The sequence below is a fragment of the Antennarius striatus genome, chromosome 6, assembly GCF_040054535.1.
Source record: "Antennarius striatus isolate MH-2024 chromosome 6, ASM4005453v1, whole genome shotgun sequence".
NCBI classification, from domain to species: Eukaryota; Metazoa; Chordata; class Actinopteri; order Lophiiformes; family Antennariidae; genus Antennarius; species Antennarius striatus.
In genome coordinates, this window is record NC_090781.1 from 12,492,338 (window position 1) to 12,509,053 (window position 16,716).

The window sequence follows — 16,716 nt, forward strand, 5'->3', positions numbered from 1 at the left end:
GTGACAGGTAGGTAGGTAGGAAAGTAGGTAATAGATACTGTAATTAACATAAAGTTAGCTTAGCATGAGTGACAACTGAGTGTCAAGCATCAGCAGCAAACACAACCAATACCACGAGCTTTGCTTTCTATGCGATCAGACTTGGGTGTTAGATGTGAGTCATCCTCACTTACATGGCAGCCATTGGGTTTTGTAAAGGTGGATGTTGCTCAAAAGATCGGGATCTGCTAAACACCTCCATGACCGACATGTTTCACCATCTCTTCAGAAACACAACAGAAGGGTTCTGCACAACACACACTTTGAAGGATGTTAAATACCATCTAAATTTCAATCAGTTATTTAAAAAAAATCCGTGTATGTCAACCATACACTCTCCCCTCAGGTTGGTGAGATGTTTCCTCCACGTCCACCCGTTTGTCTTTGTTTAACATGTTGAGCCTTGCCGGACGTCCATCTTTCAGCCCATCTGCTCCTCTGTTCTTCACTCTGTTCTTCTCCTCTGTGTGTGTGTGTGTGTGTGTGTGTGTGTGTGTGTGTGTGTGTGTGTGTGTGTGTGTGTGTGTGTGTGTCGAGTTTCACATTCCTTTAGTTTAGAACACACACACACTCGATGTACACATGGGGTCAGGTAACTACAGAGGGGCTGCCCTGTCATCCTGTAGGTTTACATGCTTCTGTGTGTTCATTTAATTTAAAATTATCAATGCTTGTCAGTTGTGTGTGTGTGTGTGTGTGTGTGTGTGTGTGTGTGTGTGTGTGTGTGTGTGTGTGTGTGTGTGTGTGTGTGTGTGTCAGCAGGGGGTGCACCTTGCCATCGTCTTACATCACAAACATCGATGTGACAGGCAGTTAAGTGCATTTCCTTATAAGGTAAAAACGTGCAAGGAGGGTGGGTGGAAAGGAGGAGGGAGGGGAAGGGCCTGTTACTGTGACAATGCTGTCTGCTGCCGGGCAACTGGGGTGGCCTGAAACTCCTGTTTCGCCACATTTTCATGCACACACACACACACACACACACACACACACACACACACACACACACACACACACACACACACACACACACACACACACACACACACACACACACACACAGAGTTCTCTGGCATCATATTTGTCTCTGAATGTCTCGTGATTCATTCATATAATATTTGCTTCATTTAAGCAATATTTTTGTCTCTTCCCTTTGTCTCATTGTAGTCTGTTTTTCTAAGGTGTGTGTATTTGTTAGCGATCATCACAACTTTTATACACTCATCAGTAAAACAGCAAAAAAAATAAAAAATTGGGAATGCCAAGAATGAAAACATAGCTGCTGAAACGACATGCTTCTCATTCCACACATACAAACTACGTCTCATTAAACAGGCGTCTGCAGATATTCTTTTTTTTTTCACTCGTACTAATAATCCACAATTTTTGATTTTAAGACTTGACAGTCAGCTGTGTGTGTGATTGTCGCTGGCAGAGATGTGGATGAAGTGAAGCAGCCAGCTCAGCACGTTTTGGCTCATGATTAAAATAACCCAGTGCTGAGTAATTCTGTCCTGGTAGCTGAATTAGCAGTTACTCATCCCATAATGACATTCAATAATGACATTCAATAGTGACATTTTACTCATAAAAGCAGACACATTGGTGTGCTGTACTCATAATCGTGTCTCTGAGACAATACTTCATTGTCTTCCAGAAATACAGTTCAAATGCAGAATTAGAGCTTCTCGCTAAAAAGAACAGCTTCCCTTTTCTGAACAATCTCCTTCAATAATAGACATCAGTTGTTGTTTTTCACTAATTCAAATTAGGTGTGTATAAATAAAATCCATAAATTAAAAAGAAAGGAATCAGCAAAAAGAATACATTCAATCAGTTATCTGTGGAGTGCAGATGAGACACATTGCTGAAACTTTACAGGTGATGATAATTGTCAGTCTTAAACCAGCACATTTGACGTGATGGGACGTGACACTTCACCACCACTTCCCCTTGCAGAGGAACATGTGCATGAGGTGCTTGTTGCATGAGATTGCACGATGTCAGGCTAATGGAGCGGTGATGATGTTGGTCACGTTGCTGGTGAGCAGTAAGTTTTTGTTGCAACAGCCAGAACTCGCTGCTCTGCGTGGGGATGTGTGGATCAGCGCTCGACACACCCATTCACTTGAGTGAACACATTCACACACAGCTGAGTTCGAAGGCATCAATGTTATTTACATTTCATATAGCTGTTATATGAATTTAAATATGAGATATCTAAATGTAGTCTTGGAAGTCTTGGAGGACTCCTGCTTCTACAAACTTTATTGATGAGACTGATAATGTGAACAAACAAACGCCATTTTTCATTGTTAGAGGCTTACTTGAAGTGCTGCTTTTTGTGGTAAAACCACAGTTCAGTATTAAGTGCTGCACCATATGCTTCAAATGGAGTCATCTTCACACCAGCGTGAGCTGTGCCAGCATGAAGCTGTTGTTGCAGCTGCTGTTTTGCTTTGAGTGATAATCATTCTAATGACTTAACGGGAACACATTCAATTCAATATCAGTCAATTTAAAAAAAAAATGAAATAACTTAATACATTTGTCTTCGTCCTGTTTTTGTATTTTGCTGATATCAATCACGTGGACTAAGAGAATTGTTTCCATACTGTCTGTTGAACCTGTGAAGGTCTTATTAGACTGCAGCCTCTCAAAGCACAAGGCCAAACTGTAATTTGTGTCCGAAAACATTTCTGGCCAATACCCCATCAATCTTTTTTATGTGCTTGTCAAAACATTTCTCAACTTTCAGAAGCAGAAAGACGTGAAATGTGGTTTCTGTTATTAACATTTAATATCAATTTTACTAACAATCCCGTTCAATCCTAAACATATTTGAGTGTCATTTTAAGATGGGGAAGCCCTTACATGCTGGAAATACCAACACTTGAGCTGGCACCGGCCAGTCTGGCATCAGGACAACAAAACGATTTGGACAAACCCACGTTTGGTGGAGTGATTCCGTTTCCTCCTGCCGGAGCTGATCAACTGCAGATCTGTGGAGCTGCTGCAGAGCTCTGGACACATTCAGCCAGCGGTTTTTACAAAAGGCTGACACAAACAGCTGACGCTCTGCGCTGCCAACCGCTATCAGGCCTGCCAGACTCCTGATTGGGACTGTTAAAATGAACACACACACACACACACACACACACACACACACACACACACACACACACACACACACACACACACACACACACACACACAAAGTGGGTGTAATATTAATGACTTCAGCTCATTCAGGGATCTGAGAGCTCTGGTTTTGCTAATGGGAGCTTGGGCGGAGGAACGGAGGGGAACCCTGCTTCAACTAATATTTCTTCATGCTGAGTCCAGACCGAAGACGTTGTCTAATGAATAACTGAAAGGACGTGTGCGTACATCACAGCAAGGCAAACATTAACTCTGCAAAGGTCAAAGGAAACGATTGTGTTAAAGTCCCGCCTGCTTTAAGCTCTCGCCTGCTTTCTATTGACTTTTGATAATTTACCTTGATTTGTGGCGACGTTGAGGCGTGAGAAGTGTGACGCATCACGCCTCTGAAGCAGAGGTCGCAGCAGCGTAACATTTTCTTAATAAGTCATACGGTGAGTTGACTCACCTTCTGAGACAAGTACAGGAAATAATGTTCCCAAATGACCACCTATAGAGTCAGTGCAAAGGTCAGTTTGTATGCCACATGCTTATGATTGTATATATAAATTTTCAGTCAAGGAGGACATGAATAAAAATGAAATTTCGTGACGTGAAGTTCAAATCTTTTAACTTGGTTGCGAAATAAACGTTTTTGTTCCTTGTCTGTTGATTTGATCGGTTTGTGTTTGCCCTCTTTAGACGGGGTCCTGTTTCATTGTGTGGATTTGTATGGCAATTTCCAGGTGTTATCCATGACCCTGGCTTGCCTTTCAGGCATTAGTCTGGATTGACTAGGTCCTTGAATGGCACAGTTAGCTGGACGACAAGCTGCTCGCTGGCACAGGCCTGTGATAACAAACAGCTCTTGTGGATTGTATGCGTGTGATAGAGAAAATACAAACACTGCAATTAACTGTTTCCAATGAATTTGCCACACGTATATTAGTAAAGTATGTTTTTAGGAAAGTGTTAATTTGTCCGTTGAAGTCATGACTTTGTCAATGTTTCCCCAACATTTCCAAACCTACAGGTTGTGAAATGATGTCCGTGTTGAGTCATTCAGCTGCAGCTTGTGAAGGTGATTGTAAAATCAGAGCTTCACATTTTTAATGCACTATTTTATTGCTTTTTTGTGTGTGTGTGTGTCTAAGGTGGGGTTTCAAAAACTTACAACTGGATTCACAAAGTGGAAGAATCTGTCATGCATTTCTAAATTCTGTGAAATCATCGTTGGCATTTTAGGTATTTAGAGGTTTGAATATTTTACTTGTACATTCCACATGTGTGAGGTAGTGGTAGAGCAGTAGGTCTGGTAGCCACAGCTATAAATATTTATATTTGGAAAGCTGGCTGTTCATTTTGATTCTGGCTAAACTCTCCTTCAGTCATCTTTCACAATGAGCCAATCATTGCAGAGTTGTTGAACTCTGGTGTCGCCACTGTAGTCAGTTGCTGAGAAGAAAGAAATTTTTCCTCCAGGTAGCAACTAATCGTTCATAAACATAATATTTAGCCATGTGTGATCATCCTGTGAGTGTGTGTGTCAGCTCTTGTATGAATCATCATAACACAGCAGACCTCTAAACACTACTTCATTGTCATAATGAGGATGTTTGTTGGGCAGAAGGTTATAAACCCGTAGCGTTATAAACTTGCTCAGGGGTTAATATTTGACATCATGTATGGTTGGATTCTCTCACTGCATTCCTGGAGAATGAACATGGACATCCTCCACCCCCACAGTTTCCTGTGCTCCGCCTGTAACGACAGGAAGTGGGGTATTTGGCTGCTGATTGGCTGAGGAGAAGTGATAGTGTGATATGAGACAGACTGATGTTTTAAATACTGACAACTTTTCTGACTTTTGCTTTATCTTCTCTCGCTGTGTTTTTAAAGCTGCTTTGATGCATTTTTTTTCTTTTTAGCTGCAGTTTAACATTTTGTCGTCACTCCACTTAATGGAAGAATGAAGCCTTAACAAATTCAGCTCTCACCCATCTTTTATAGATTCTTGAGTAGTGTTTTTGAATCTCTCTTAATGGTCAGACATCGTCTTGTATAAAAAAATCTTGCATTCACTTGATGTGAGACTGTTAAAGCCTTTAGAACAGACACTTTCACACTAGTTTGTGAGGGAAGCTTCTCTGACAACTGTTCCATTTCTGGGTTACACCAGTTCTCACTTTGATCACCTGAGAATGTAGTTGAGGTGACCTAGATGAGGGTGGATGAGAAAGGAGGCGAAGTAGGTGAGAGGAAGGGGAGAGCATTAGTAGAAAGGGAGTCAGAGGGAGGAAGAACATAGCTGGCATTCCTGACATCTCTGTCATGTTCAGCGGGGTTGACAATTTTTTATTCAGCAACTTCTAGGTCTCATTCATTCCATCACTCTGTCTTCATGCCTTACTTTAGCCCGTGTTCTCTCCCAGGGATAGACGTGACACAGAAAAGATCAAGTTTGTAGTTATGCAAACTTAAATAGGTGAACCCCTGGAAAAGTCTGTTAGATTTGTTTGTAGCACCTTGGCAGCAGAGGATGAATTATTCCAATATGGATGGAACATTGGAATAATATTGAAAGTAATGATAAATTATATTGGCATGAAAATAAATCTAATAAAATTAGCTATTGAATAATAGAACTCCTTATTCTCTGAATGAAATCTTTCAACATCCAGTCTTTGCTGGGTCTCTGTTCCCTTCTCTTGCTCTCCTTTGCCCCCCTCCCTCTTTAGGGTGAAGACCCTGTTCTGGATATAAGACCAAAGATTTCGAACACATGCCTGAGATCCCTCTCTTCTTTCTTATCACTTCTCATCCCCTCATGTAATCCCAGGAAAAGTCCCCGTGTACAGTATTGTTGAATCTGTTTCTGCCTCTCAGCTTCCTGTGACCAAAGCAGAAGACCGCATTAATCTAAAGGAGAGAACATGATGGTCTAGCCGTCTTCATTTTCTAATGTGTGCTAAATGTTTTTGAATTCCTGCATAGCTGATCAGGTAAAAGGTGTGACGACAGGCACTATTGACATTTCTTTGTCTCTGCTTCGTCTTGAACTGTCAGGTGTTCCTGGATCTCTGGACGGTGTTTTACCTTCAATGATTTTCTTTTTCTAGTTCGTTCTTTCATTTAATTTTCACCTCTTAAATGTGACCGTTCATGAACCAGAGTGATCACATGCTTCAGAGTATAATATTTTTAAGCTCTAGGTAATTTATTTTATTAAAACTCATTTATGTGTGAAGTATATGAACAATCATGAAAAAAAAATCATTCACAAACATTTATGAACAGTTTTCTAAGAAAAGATTAAGAGAACAAGACTGTTTCACTCCAGAACAAGAAGTAACAAAATTTCAGATGATCGTTTAGTGAAATGTGAATGTTGGGGATTAAGAAATCAGATGGGACTTTTGTGGTGGCCAGTGTCAACATAATATTTAGCAATGCTGGAACTATATGATGTGAGTGGAGCAATATTCCCCAAAGTCACAACCTGTATTGACACACAGCAAGTTGACATGGCCTCATGTAGTGTTGAAATGTGCAGACTAGTGACTTAGAACCCAGGTTAATTGGCTGATAACTTCAATGTTTTAGAGATGATTTATTGAACGGTATGGCTGAAGTTTGTTACTGCAAAAAAATTAATTTAAAAACCCGGGCACTTATATTCATTCAAGAATAACAGAAATCCATTATGATACTTGGAGAACATTATTCTCAGTGTTATCATGCAATTCACTCCAAAATCAACAAAAACGAATGTTTTGTGTGACAAACAAACACAGCTTATACTCGTGCTGTAATTCTTTGACCGTGCTGATCTTTCATAGGAGCTCCCTACGGATCCTAAAATAGTTTGTAACAGAGGTCCGTCAGCGGCGGTGCAATCTGACCCCCAGCCGGACTCTTCAGCAACAAAGACAGGAAGAGGCATAAATAAATGAACAAATAACTACATTGCTTGAAACTTTACCCCGTCCTTCTCTGTGCCCCCTCCCCACCCGACTTAATTTCCTTTGTTCCATACTTTCTGTCCACTTTTAATTCTGCTAGCAAATTAGAGCTACAGATGGTTGTTTGGACTGTGGTCAGGGAGATGGTCTGCTGCTGTACGTTTAGACATCATTCAATTCACATCACACAGAAACACGTTATTAAAAGCTTTTAAATGCATCGTTGACTTTGGTCTAACAGTTAACATCGATTCTTTATCATGTGGAGATTATGATTCAGATGAAAACATGGACAGAAGCTAGTGTGTGTTTTATTTTATTTTGTTATAGAGATAATCTTACACACCAAGTTCATGGAAAATATTAAGTGTGTGCGTGTTGGTTTAAGACATCAGCTACTAACAGTCTAATTTATTAAGTCTCCTTCATAGCATCCATCCTCCTCCACAGCCTCTCCTGGTTTATGTTTCACATAAAATGTGTACTAATTAGTGTACAGTATTTTCTGCACTATATGGCGCACTGAACTATGAGACGCACCTTCATTGAATGGCCTATTTTAAATTTGTTTTCTTATTTAAGGCGCAAAGTTGGTTTTTGAGAACATTGAAGGCTTTTAGGTTTGCCTTATAGTGCAGAAAATACTGTATTCTTTATTTCCCACATCCATCTCCCATCCACTCACATTCTCCTCCTCTTTGTCCTGACCTCCTCCTCTCTTACCCCCACATTTCCTTTCCGCTTCCCTCCCATCCTTGAAACCCCCCCCATGCTGTGTTTTCCCTGTTGGCTTCTGTATCAGGTCTCCTGCAGAGAACTGTGTGTCAATGAAATCAGTCTGTGTTAAACTGTTGACTCACATAATGGAAGGTAACGGTCCAGCCAGGATTTTCACAGCAATTACATGTTTGTCAGCTCTGCTGTCGGAGGTGTGTGTTTTTGTCGGAGATTGAATCCACATTATAACTGTGTTTTACTGACTACCTGTCAGCACAGCACATGAAGCAGGAGACTCCTTCTGTGTGTGTGTGTGTGTGTGTGTGTGTGTTTGTGTGTGTGTGTACATGCGTGAACACACACGTTAATGATCACTTGTCCAGTCTTGAGTGGATAATGAGGACTAGAACAGCCTCGGCTGCAGCAGATCTCTGCATCGTGTTCTCCTCTCTCCTCTCCTCCATCCGTTCATTGTCTCCCTGTTTTTATTCGTTATGAGCTGTTCTCTAGTGACAGGAATCCTGACCAGATTTTCTTTCCTCTCTAGATCCACTACACTTGGCTTTGGCTCTGCATTCCAGTTTATCATTCATCATTTCTCAGTTGGAGATGCTTGCGTGTGTGTGTGTGTGTGTGTGTGTGTGTGTGTGTGTGGACACGGACACTAACGCTTTCCTAAGACTGCTCAAAACCTTTCAAACAGCTGTTAACTCATTTAGGCACAGAGGCTGGCTCTTCATCCTTCGTCTCTGGGTTGCCAGACAGACTCACGCATTGATGCACCGTGAACCAACCCGAGTCCCACCGTGGCCCCCCAGGGACAGTGTCGGGTTCCTGCATTGTGACTCTAAACCGCTGCAGCTCGGCAGTAGCAGGCTGCGTATCCAGTTACATCAGAGTTCACTGGAATCCAGAGTGAAGCTGTTTTTCTTTCTGTTTTCATTATGGCTCTGGTTTTATATTTATATTTTGTGAAGAGGAGCTGTCATCATGTTTACCTCTGAAATGGACTCTGGGGAGGCTCTTTGTTGGAGGATGGTGTTTATTTTATGTTACAGGGTTGTTTTAATAGATCTCCATTATAACTCCAAAATACACTTCAAGTTGTATGAAGTTAAATGTGTTGATGAGAGGAGAGGGTATGTTTGTGTAAAAGTACATTTGAGTTGAAGGCCCCAGTGTTGGTGAACTGATTAGACTGGAGTCAATGCTGTTCTGTTTGGACATTATTTTACCTGTCTGCTGGACCATTTGAAACCAGCCTGTCTTAGGCTGCTGTGTTACACACCCTTTTTTAATTGGTGTCCGTATAAGAATAGAAGGCCTTGTGTAGTGCCGGGCAGACAAGTTTCTGAGCTTGGCCAGGCCAGCATGGTTTTGGCCCCATTTCTTCTGGTACAGCCAGTCCAGCGTCTTACGGCTGCGTCCGACCGCCTCGAGGTTCCACCTCCTGTCAGCAGATTTCCATATAACTCCTTCAGCTGGATACACAGATTTGCTTTTCAGTGCAACAACTCTTGCATTTGCTGTTGTTTTAAATTATACTGTATACCGTGTATACTTTGGCATACGCTTGCGTCAAATGAGTCATATTCCAATTATAGGCTGAGCAGATTGATTGTGCGTCTGATTGATGATTTAACTAAAAAAAAATATTTTTAGTAATTTATTTGGTAAAAATAATCTGAATCTGCTGAGTACACAGTAGCTAAAGCAGTCAGATAATTAAATTAAGCCAAATTGTACAGTGTCATTGTTGAAAACGTGGAGTGGAAGTAAAAAGGAGAATCTACTTTAAAAAAAAACATTGCAGTACTCAAAAACAGCATTTGTCACTTCAGATCTTTTCCTTCTGCTTTTCCAATTTTTATATCAACCACCTGATTTATAAAGATTTGCAACTGAAGCGTCGTTTGGAGGGCCACCGCTGATGTACCTTTGATTCAAAATCTGTCAAAAGTGCAAAATATTGTTTGGAAAGTTTCACAAAAGAAAGATGTTGTGTTTGAGCGGCATCCTTCTTGTCAGAACATTGATGCAGCCAGGCAGCGAATTACATCATCTGTGGCATGTGGTTTTGCAGCCTGCATGTAGGTTGTGCACACACACACACACACACACACACACACACACACACACACACACACACACACACACACACACACACACACACACACACACACACACACACACACACACACACACACACACACACACACACGTGGGTGTGACTCTGCTGTGAGATATGAGATGTGCAACAACGTTTAACAAGGTTTGAGACGTTTCTGAGAAAGAGTCTGGTATGACGACAGGTCAACATGTTATCTCACATAACTCAATTTAAATGCAAAACAGCTTCCGAATTTTGTGTTTCAGTGATTTATACTGGCCTTGTTCTAATGTTGTTTGGTAACATTCAGTCAATATGAAATCAGTGTGATGTGTTTGAAATGTAAACGTGTGTGTTGAATCACTCAAACTTTGACCAGAAATAATGAAGTACAGTATTTTCTGCACTATAAGACGCACTGGATTATAAAGCGCACATTCAACGAATGGCTTTAAAAAAATCACATATGAGGCGCAATGGATTATAAAGAGAACTGGATTATAAACTGAATCTGATTATAAGGCCCACCTTTAATGAATGGCCTATTTTAAAACCTTTTTATATACAAGGTGCACTGGATTATAAGGTACACTGTCAGTTTTTGAGAAAATTCGAGGCTTTTAAGTGTGCCTTATAGTGTGGTAAATGTTGTATATGCATAGCAAAAAAGAGGGTTATGTAGAAAACACACAAACGCACATACTGATAACATCATGCAGAGAATACATGGTACTTTAGAAATAGCGGTGTATTCTGTCATCCCAGGTGGAGCGGGACACACCCCTACCTGCCTACCTGTCCGTGTGCTTGTGTGCACACACCTGGTATACATAACAATTAAGTTTACTATGTCATTAGGAAATTGGGCGTTGGGGAATAATTGTGTGTTTGAATGCTTTGAATAGACTTGAATTGAGCCATCTAAAGGTGTGTGAATGTATACGCATGTGTGTGTTCGTGTGTGTGTCTGCGTACATTCCTGAACAAGGAGTGCCGTGTGTGGGTGACCGAGAGGAAAGCGTGGTGTTGCAATGGACAGACATTCCCTGATTATCGTGTTTATGGTTATCTGACTTTCTAACTGAGGTTTTTAGATTCATTTTGTTGGTGTGTTCCTCTGGTTGTTACCGTAAGCATCATTGACCAGAATTTCAGAAAACTGGATGGAAATGTTTGGTATGGGCCAAGAAAAAATCAGTTCAGAATCCGACTGACACAGTATCCTAGTCAGTAGAATCAGATCCAGTAGCAAGTTCAAACAATCTGAGTTGCACTGATCATGTCTGTGTACATACGTGCTCGTCATCCTCAGTGACCTTCTCCGCTGCTCTCAGTTTGTGTGTTTCTTGGTATAAAACTCTGCAACTAATAACATGAACAAAGGTCAGACTCTCACAAACCGACTGCAGTGTTTTATTTTTTGTGGTTATCCTCTTGAACAAACTGAGCTAACCTTTAGGCGTCCTAACAGCGTCCTTGGCTAAACATTACATTCAGTAGTAACGGCCCCGACTCAACCAGATGACACTGATTTACTGGTGTATTTAATGCTAATGCTAACATCACCTCGCCCAGTTCCATTCCCAGTGTTTTTCTTCTCATCCCTCATATTTCAGTCTATCAGCGTCATGAAGCCACAGATCTGTGCATCAGTAGGACACTTGCACATTTGCATTACATTTAGTTTAATATCTTTAATATCATGATTGACATGATATTAAAGAATTGTGCAGCCCAACTTTGTGCATTTAGTACTTGCATGTGGCCGTTTTATTGTTTAAAACTACTACATTCCTCTCTTTGAAACAAAATAAACCTTGACATCTGACCCCATGGGCCCAGTTAGAGATCAGAGTTGAAAGACTGTCGACACACCACCTTGTCTGCTGTGAAGGTATTTGTGTTAATACATGTGTGTGTGAGAGAGAAAACAGATGATACCGATGACCCCAGTGGACCCTGTTTGCATCAGTCTCCTGTCCACACTTACAGCAGTAACTCAGGGGGGGGGGGGGATCGGATGTAGTGCGTCTGCCATGAAAGAAGAAACGTGGGACAGCCGCCTCCAGACACACTCCGCCACCAGGACACACACTGGCTGAGGATCTGAACCTTCAGCACTTTAATATCTGATGAATGAAAAAATAAAGAAACCTTTAGAAACCCGTTGTGTTACCGCTGCAGTTTTGAGCCCTGACTGATAAAGAGAACCCCTCAGATTGATCAGCTCTGTATTTGGATGATGAAAACCCTCATGGACTTTGGTAGAACATAGAAGCAGAGATTTTGAGGACAGTGTTGTCAAGGTTTTTCCAAATTTTTAGGATTCCTGAGCTGCTGATGTGTAAATTTGTGTATCACAAACACATTAGCATGTTGGGGTGAACCTGTTCGTCACAACATGATGTCATATATTCTGGAGGATCAGCCTATTTAACTGCTCAGATCCGGCTTTCCTCTGCTGTGTGCCAGGCTGCCTTCAGCTTGTTAACTCTGACCTCAGATCAGGTCTGAAATCCTCTCATCCTGACTGTCTGATCTGACGTGTGGAGCCAACACAGAGATCACGTGGACGGCTTTAACACGCATTTATCCTATCTGCTTCATGAAGTGGGTTCAGTTTACTTTTAATTCAGTCAGTACAAGTCGATTAGATTCAGATTTCAAACCATGATAAGATGATTAAGAGCTTAATGTTGAAATGTAGATTTAAACATGTTTGTGAAAGCAGAGGACAGCAAAAATTAATATTTAAAATGCTTCTAAGGGTCCAGGGGTCATTCCAGGTTACAGATTACATGATGTGAAGTCGAGGGTGTGATGATGATGTTGCTTGTTGGGTCAGCCATCGATGGCAGAGGGCTGGAACTTGAACGTGATCAGCAGCGTGATGCTTTGTTCCTGCCTCAGCATCCAGTCAGGAAGTTTGTTCTCAGTGTGAGCCGAATGCTGTCTGTGAATGCTGGTGCCGGGATCAAACACCCCATAACACCACGTTGTGTTGTCCCAGACCAACGTAAAGTAGCTGCTGGAATGCTTCATTTCCTTGATACTAACATTTGTTCACATCCCCTAACAGCAGGATGATAGTGAACGTATGATCTGTGGCGTTTCACACAACCTGAAGCCCCCAGGCTTCCAGCAGGTCTCAACCTATCAGGTTGTTTTTACCGTCTTTGTCACCCATCCCAGTGACAACAGTCTTCTTCAAGCATGGACAGCTTGTACGGTTTAATAAAGCTGCTTTCAGACGCGGTGAACATTCCTTGACTTGTTTTTTTAAATCTAAGGCTTCCTCACTTTGCTCCACGGAAGGAGAAGACCATTTTACAGTCATCCCCTGTCATGAAAATGCTTTTATGTCACGTGGAGATGATTCCTCCATAATGTCTGAATATTTGGAAGATTGATGTTACATATTGCACATAGTGGAAAAGATATAGTGTAAGAAGATTAGCTAAAGTTGTTCTTTAGCATCTACAGCAGCAGAAACAGGCACACCCGTGCCCTCAGACACATGTTTATTTCTGATATTTCTCACCTTTATTTCTTGATCTTCATAAATAATGGAAAAGATTTCTCATCTTAATGAGGAAGATTGCCCACCGACAGTACCTCCTCTCTCGCAACGTCACATCACAAAGCCGTGCAGCCGTCATCCATCACATACGGAACACGTCACACATCTGGAGTGAATGATGTCAAATCCACTGCATGATTGATTTGAAGCACTTTGAAACACAGATCAGTGGTAAATACATCAGAGGAGTTGTAGATAAAACTGTGTAGCTGGAGTTGGTCTCTGTTCTGTGACATGGTGCCGTCACCAGTGACGGCGAAGCATGCAGCTTCAGTTATGTGGTACAGTCTTCTGGAGCTTCCTGTCATTGCAGCGCCACTTCCTGCTGCATTGTTTGTAACTGTGTTCCACTCTGTGTCGGTAAAATGCAGCTTCTCTTCCTCCCTCCTGTCGATTATCAGTGTATGTTTAAGTCCAGAACATGCTACATGTATAATTGTGTGTGTGTGTGTGTGTGTGTGTGTGTCTGTTAGGGGCTGGTATGGGGCGGTCTGGGGGAGGGTGATAGATGAGAGTGGGCTGAGGGGACGCACCGGGGGCTGAAGGCTGCCATTATCCACGGCGCTCAATGGATGCTTTGTGCCGGTGGCGACAGTGGGGAGAGGGCAGGGCGGCGAGCAACACCCTGTCATAATGTTTCTGAACGCAGCGCAGGAGAGAGGGAGAAGGTGAGGAGGTGTGAGGGAAATGAGGTGACACACACTTCCTGTACCGCCTACTTTTTCCTCTCCTTTTCACATAATAAGGATTCCTTCTTAAAGCTGTGCCTACATTTCATTTGTGTTGATGGAAACGCACACAGGTATAACGTTTGGTCAACTTTAAAGTGAAGTTTGTCGCAGTTTCTTCTTTGGTATCAAAAAAACTACTAAATGTGTGTCATCAGTCATGGCAGACGGACCTTGGATGTCTGGTTCTTCATTGCAGAACCACAGATGTTCCATTTAGTTTCTGTGCTCTTTATGTCCTGTTTCCACAATATATAGCAATGTTTCTTTAACATGTGGGACACACATTTGTAGATTTAATTTGGTTATTTCTAATTGTTCCATTCAGGTTGAATTGAGTCATTTATTTAGTTCAAATTCAAATCATTTCAGAATGAACAGAGGTTTTGAAAAATGATACTGGATTTGCTGCTGAGTCTTGAATATGGGTGTTTGTGCTTCTACATGAAGTGGACATTGTTTAATGGATAATTTTATCAGCAGCAACAGATTGTTGTCTTTGTGACGATGCTTCGATTGTTCTTTGAGATCACTCCGTCTAATTTCCGAGGTATTGATATTGTACTGAAACCTCTGTCGCCATGTTTTTTCCTGTCTTATCAACAAGACCCACTGACCTCCCCTTCCCGTCCATTGAATTTTTTTTTCATTTATTCTCGACTCAAAGCTGTTTATTGTCGGGAAAACTGTAAAAACATGCTGTCACAGGCTCTAAATATTCACCATTTTTTCCTTTTCCGTGTTCTCATGCAGACGTTCATAGCGTGGTGCAACTCCCACCTGCGGAAGGCCGGGACTCAGATTGAAACGATTGCCGAGGACTTCAGAGATGGGCTCAAACTCATGCTTCTGCTGGAGGTCATCTCGGGTAACGCAGAAAAACAGAGTCTCATTAGAATTACACAAACACCCCCTCTAAATTAGTTCTAAATTATTCACTAGGCTGTGGATCGCAGTGTGAAACCTTTTCATAAAGGTGCACCATTTCTCCATCCACCCTGGAATGTGATTGTTCAGACACAGATTCTTAAAAAGTCTCTAAATACTCTAAATACCTAAATCTTGTTGGTCAGTGACAATATTGCTCTGAACATTCTTCCTGTCTCATAGTGTGTGTGTATTTTGAAGTTTGTGTCTGTGTTCTCATCCCTGCAGGCGAGCGGTTACCCAAACCTGAGCGAGGCAAGATGAGGGTCCACAAGATCAACAACGTAAACAAAGCCTTGGACTTTATTGCCAGCAAGGGGGTCAAACTAGTCGGTGTTGGAGCAGAAGGTAAATGTGTGGAAATATTTAAAGGAGGTTCATGTTGAACCAGACGCTCCACCGTCAAATGAAATGAAAGATTCCTTGATCTTCCACAGATGAACGAGGAACTTAGATGCTGTATTTCCATCAGGTCGTTCTTAAACTGGTTTGTTCCAGGACTCCTGGATCCGTCAGCCCACATGTGTTCACGTTAGTTTTATAGAGGAACCGTTACAATCAGTAGTGTCATTAATCCATTGTGGTTCACCAGCATGGAACTCATTTCCCATTGTAACAAAAAAAGTTAAAAAAAAAAAAGATTGAGTGATGTCATTTAAGAATCCCAAAATTTTATGAACTTGAACGTTGCAGTCAGCTTGTTTGTGACGGTTAAATCACGTTGACCTTTGGACGCATGAATGACCCACAAGGGTCGAGAAGGCATTCAAGGTTCAAGGAAACTGTTATACCAGAGAATGTTAAAACTAGTCCCATCCACTCCAACCAGATTTTGAAATTGCGAGCATAGGGGTCTGTAGAAATGTTTTTTATTGTTTGTAGTTTTGTTTAAAAGTTAGTGTTTTATCCTTTTTAGGTAACTGTCTGGACTCTAAACACTTCAGGGACATTTAGGTGAAACTCTTTACAATGAAATGTAACAGAATAAATGTGCAGCACTGGAGTTATTTTGCACATCAAATATAAAGCGATTATACAGCCAGACCAATCTCTCTACTCCTTCCTGCTGATCGAGGACAGGTCCTGTGTCCTGTCGATCATATGGCATTTAGAGGAGTGTGTGTTTGTCAGAGCACGCTGGATGATAGACACACACATTCTGTCTCTTTCTGGCCTCTCTCAGATTGTTTAAACCGACACACGGTGGTTCCCAGTCCTGTATTTATTCTCCAGGGACTTCAGTCTCTGTGTAGTAAATTCAAGTCCAGGGTTGACAGCCTTTTAGAGAATGAGACACTTCTGATTCACACAGCAGAACTGGTTTTTATTCAAATTGAGCACAATAATAATTTTTTTAAACTAACATACAACTCCTCCAGGACATGTTGAGCAGAATAGAAACTGAACCTCTTTGAGACATCAAATAAAGTCCTCTGATTCAAATGAAACATGAGTAACTGTAGAACGACAGCAGTGTTGATGAACTGGAAGATGAAGCAGGCAAAATATGAAAAG

The 16,716-nt window shown here is 41.5% G+C and overlaps 1 protein-coding gene across 1 annotated transcript in view; it reads left to right on the plus strand.

Annotated features, from left to right (window-relative positions):
* actn4 (actinin, alpha 4) overlaps positions 1–16,716 on the plus strand; it is a 46,772-nt gene that overhangs the window by 15,462 nt on the left and 14,594 nt on the right. Inside the window, exons 2-3 of the mRNA XM_068316555.1 lie at positions 15,028–15,142; positions 15,430–15,549. Of these exons, the coding sequence (XP_068172656.1) occupies positions 15,028–15,142; positions 15,430–15,549 (235 nt within the window). The remainder of the gene's footprint in view (positions 1–15,027; positions 15,143–15,429; positions 15,550–16,716) is intronic.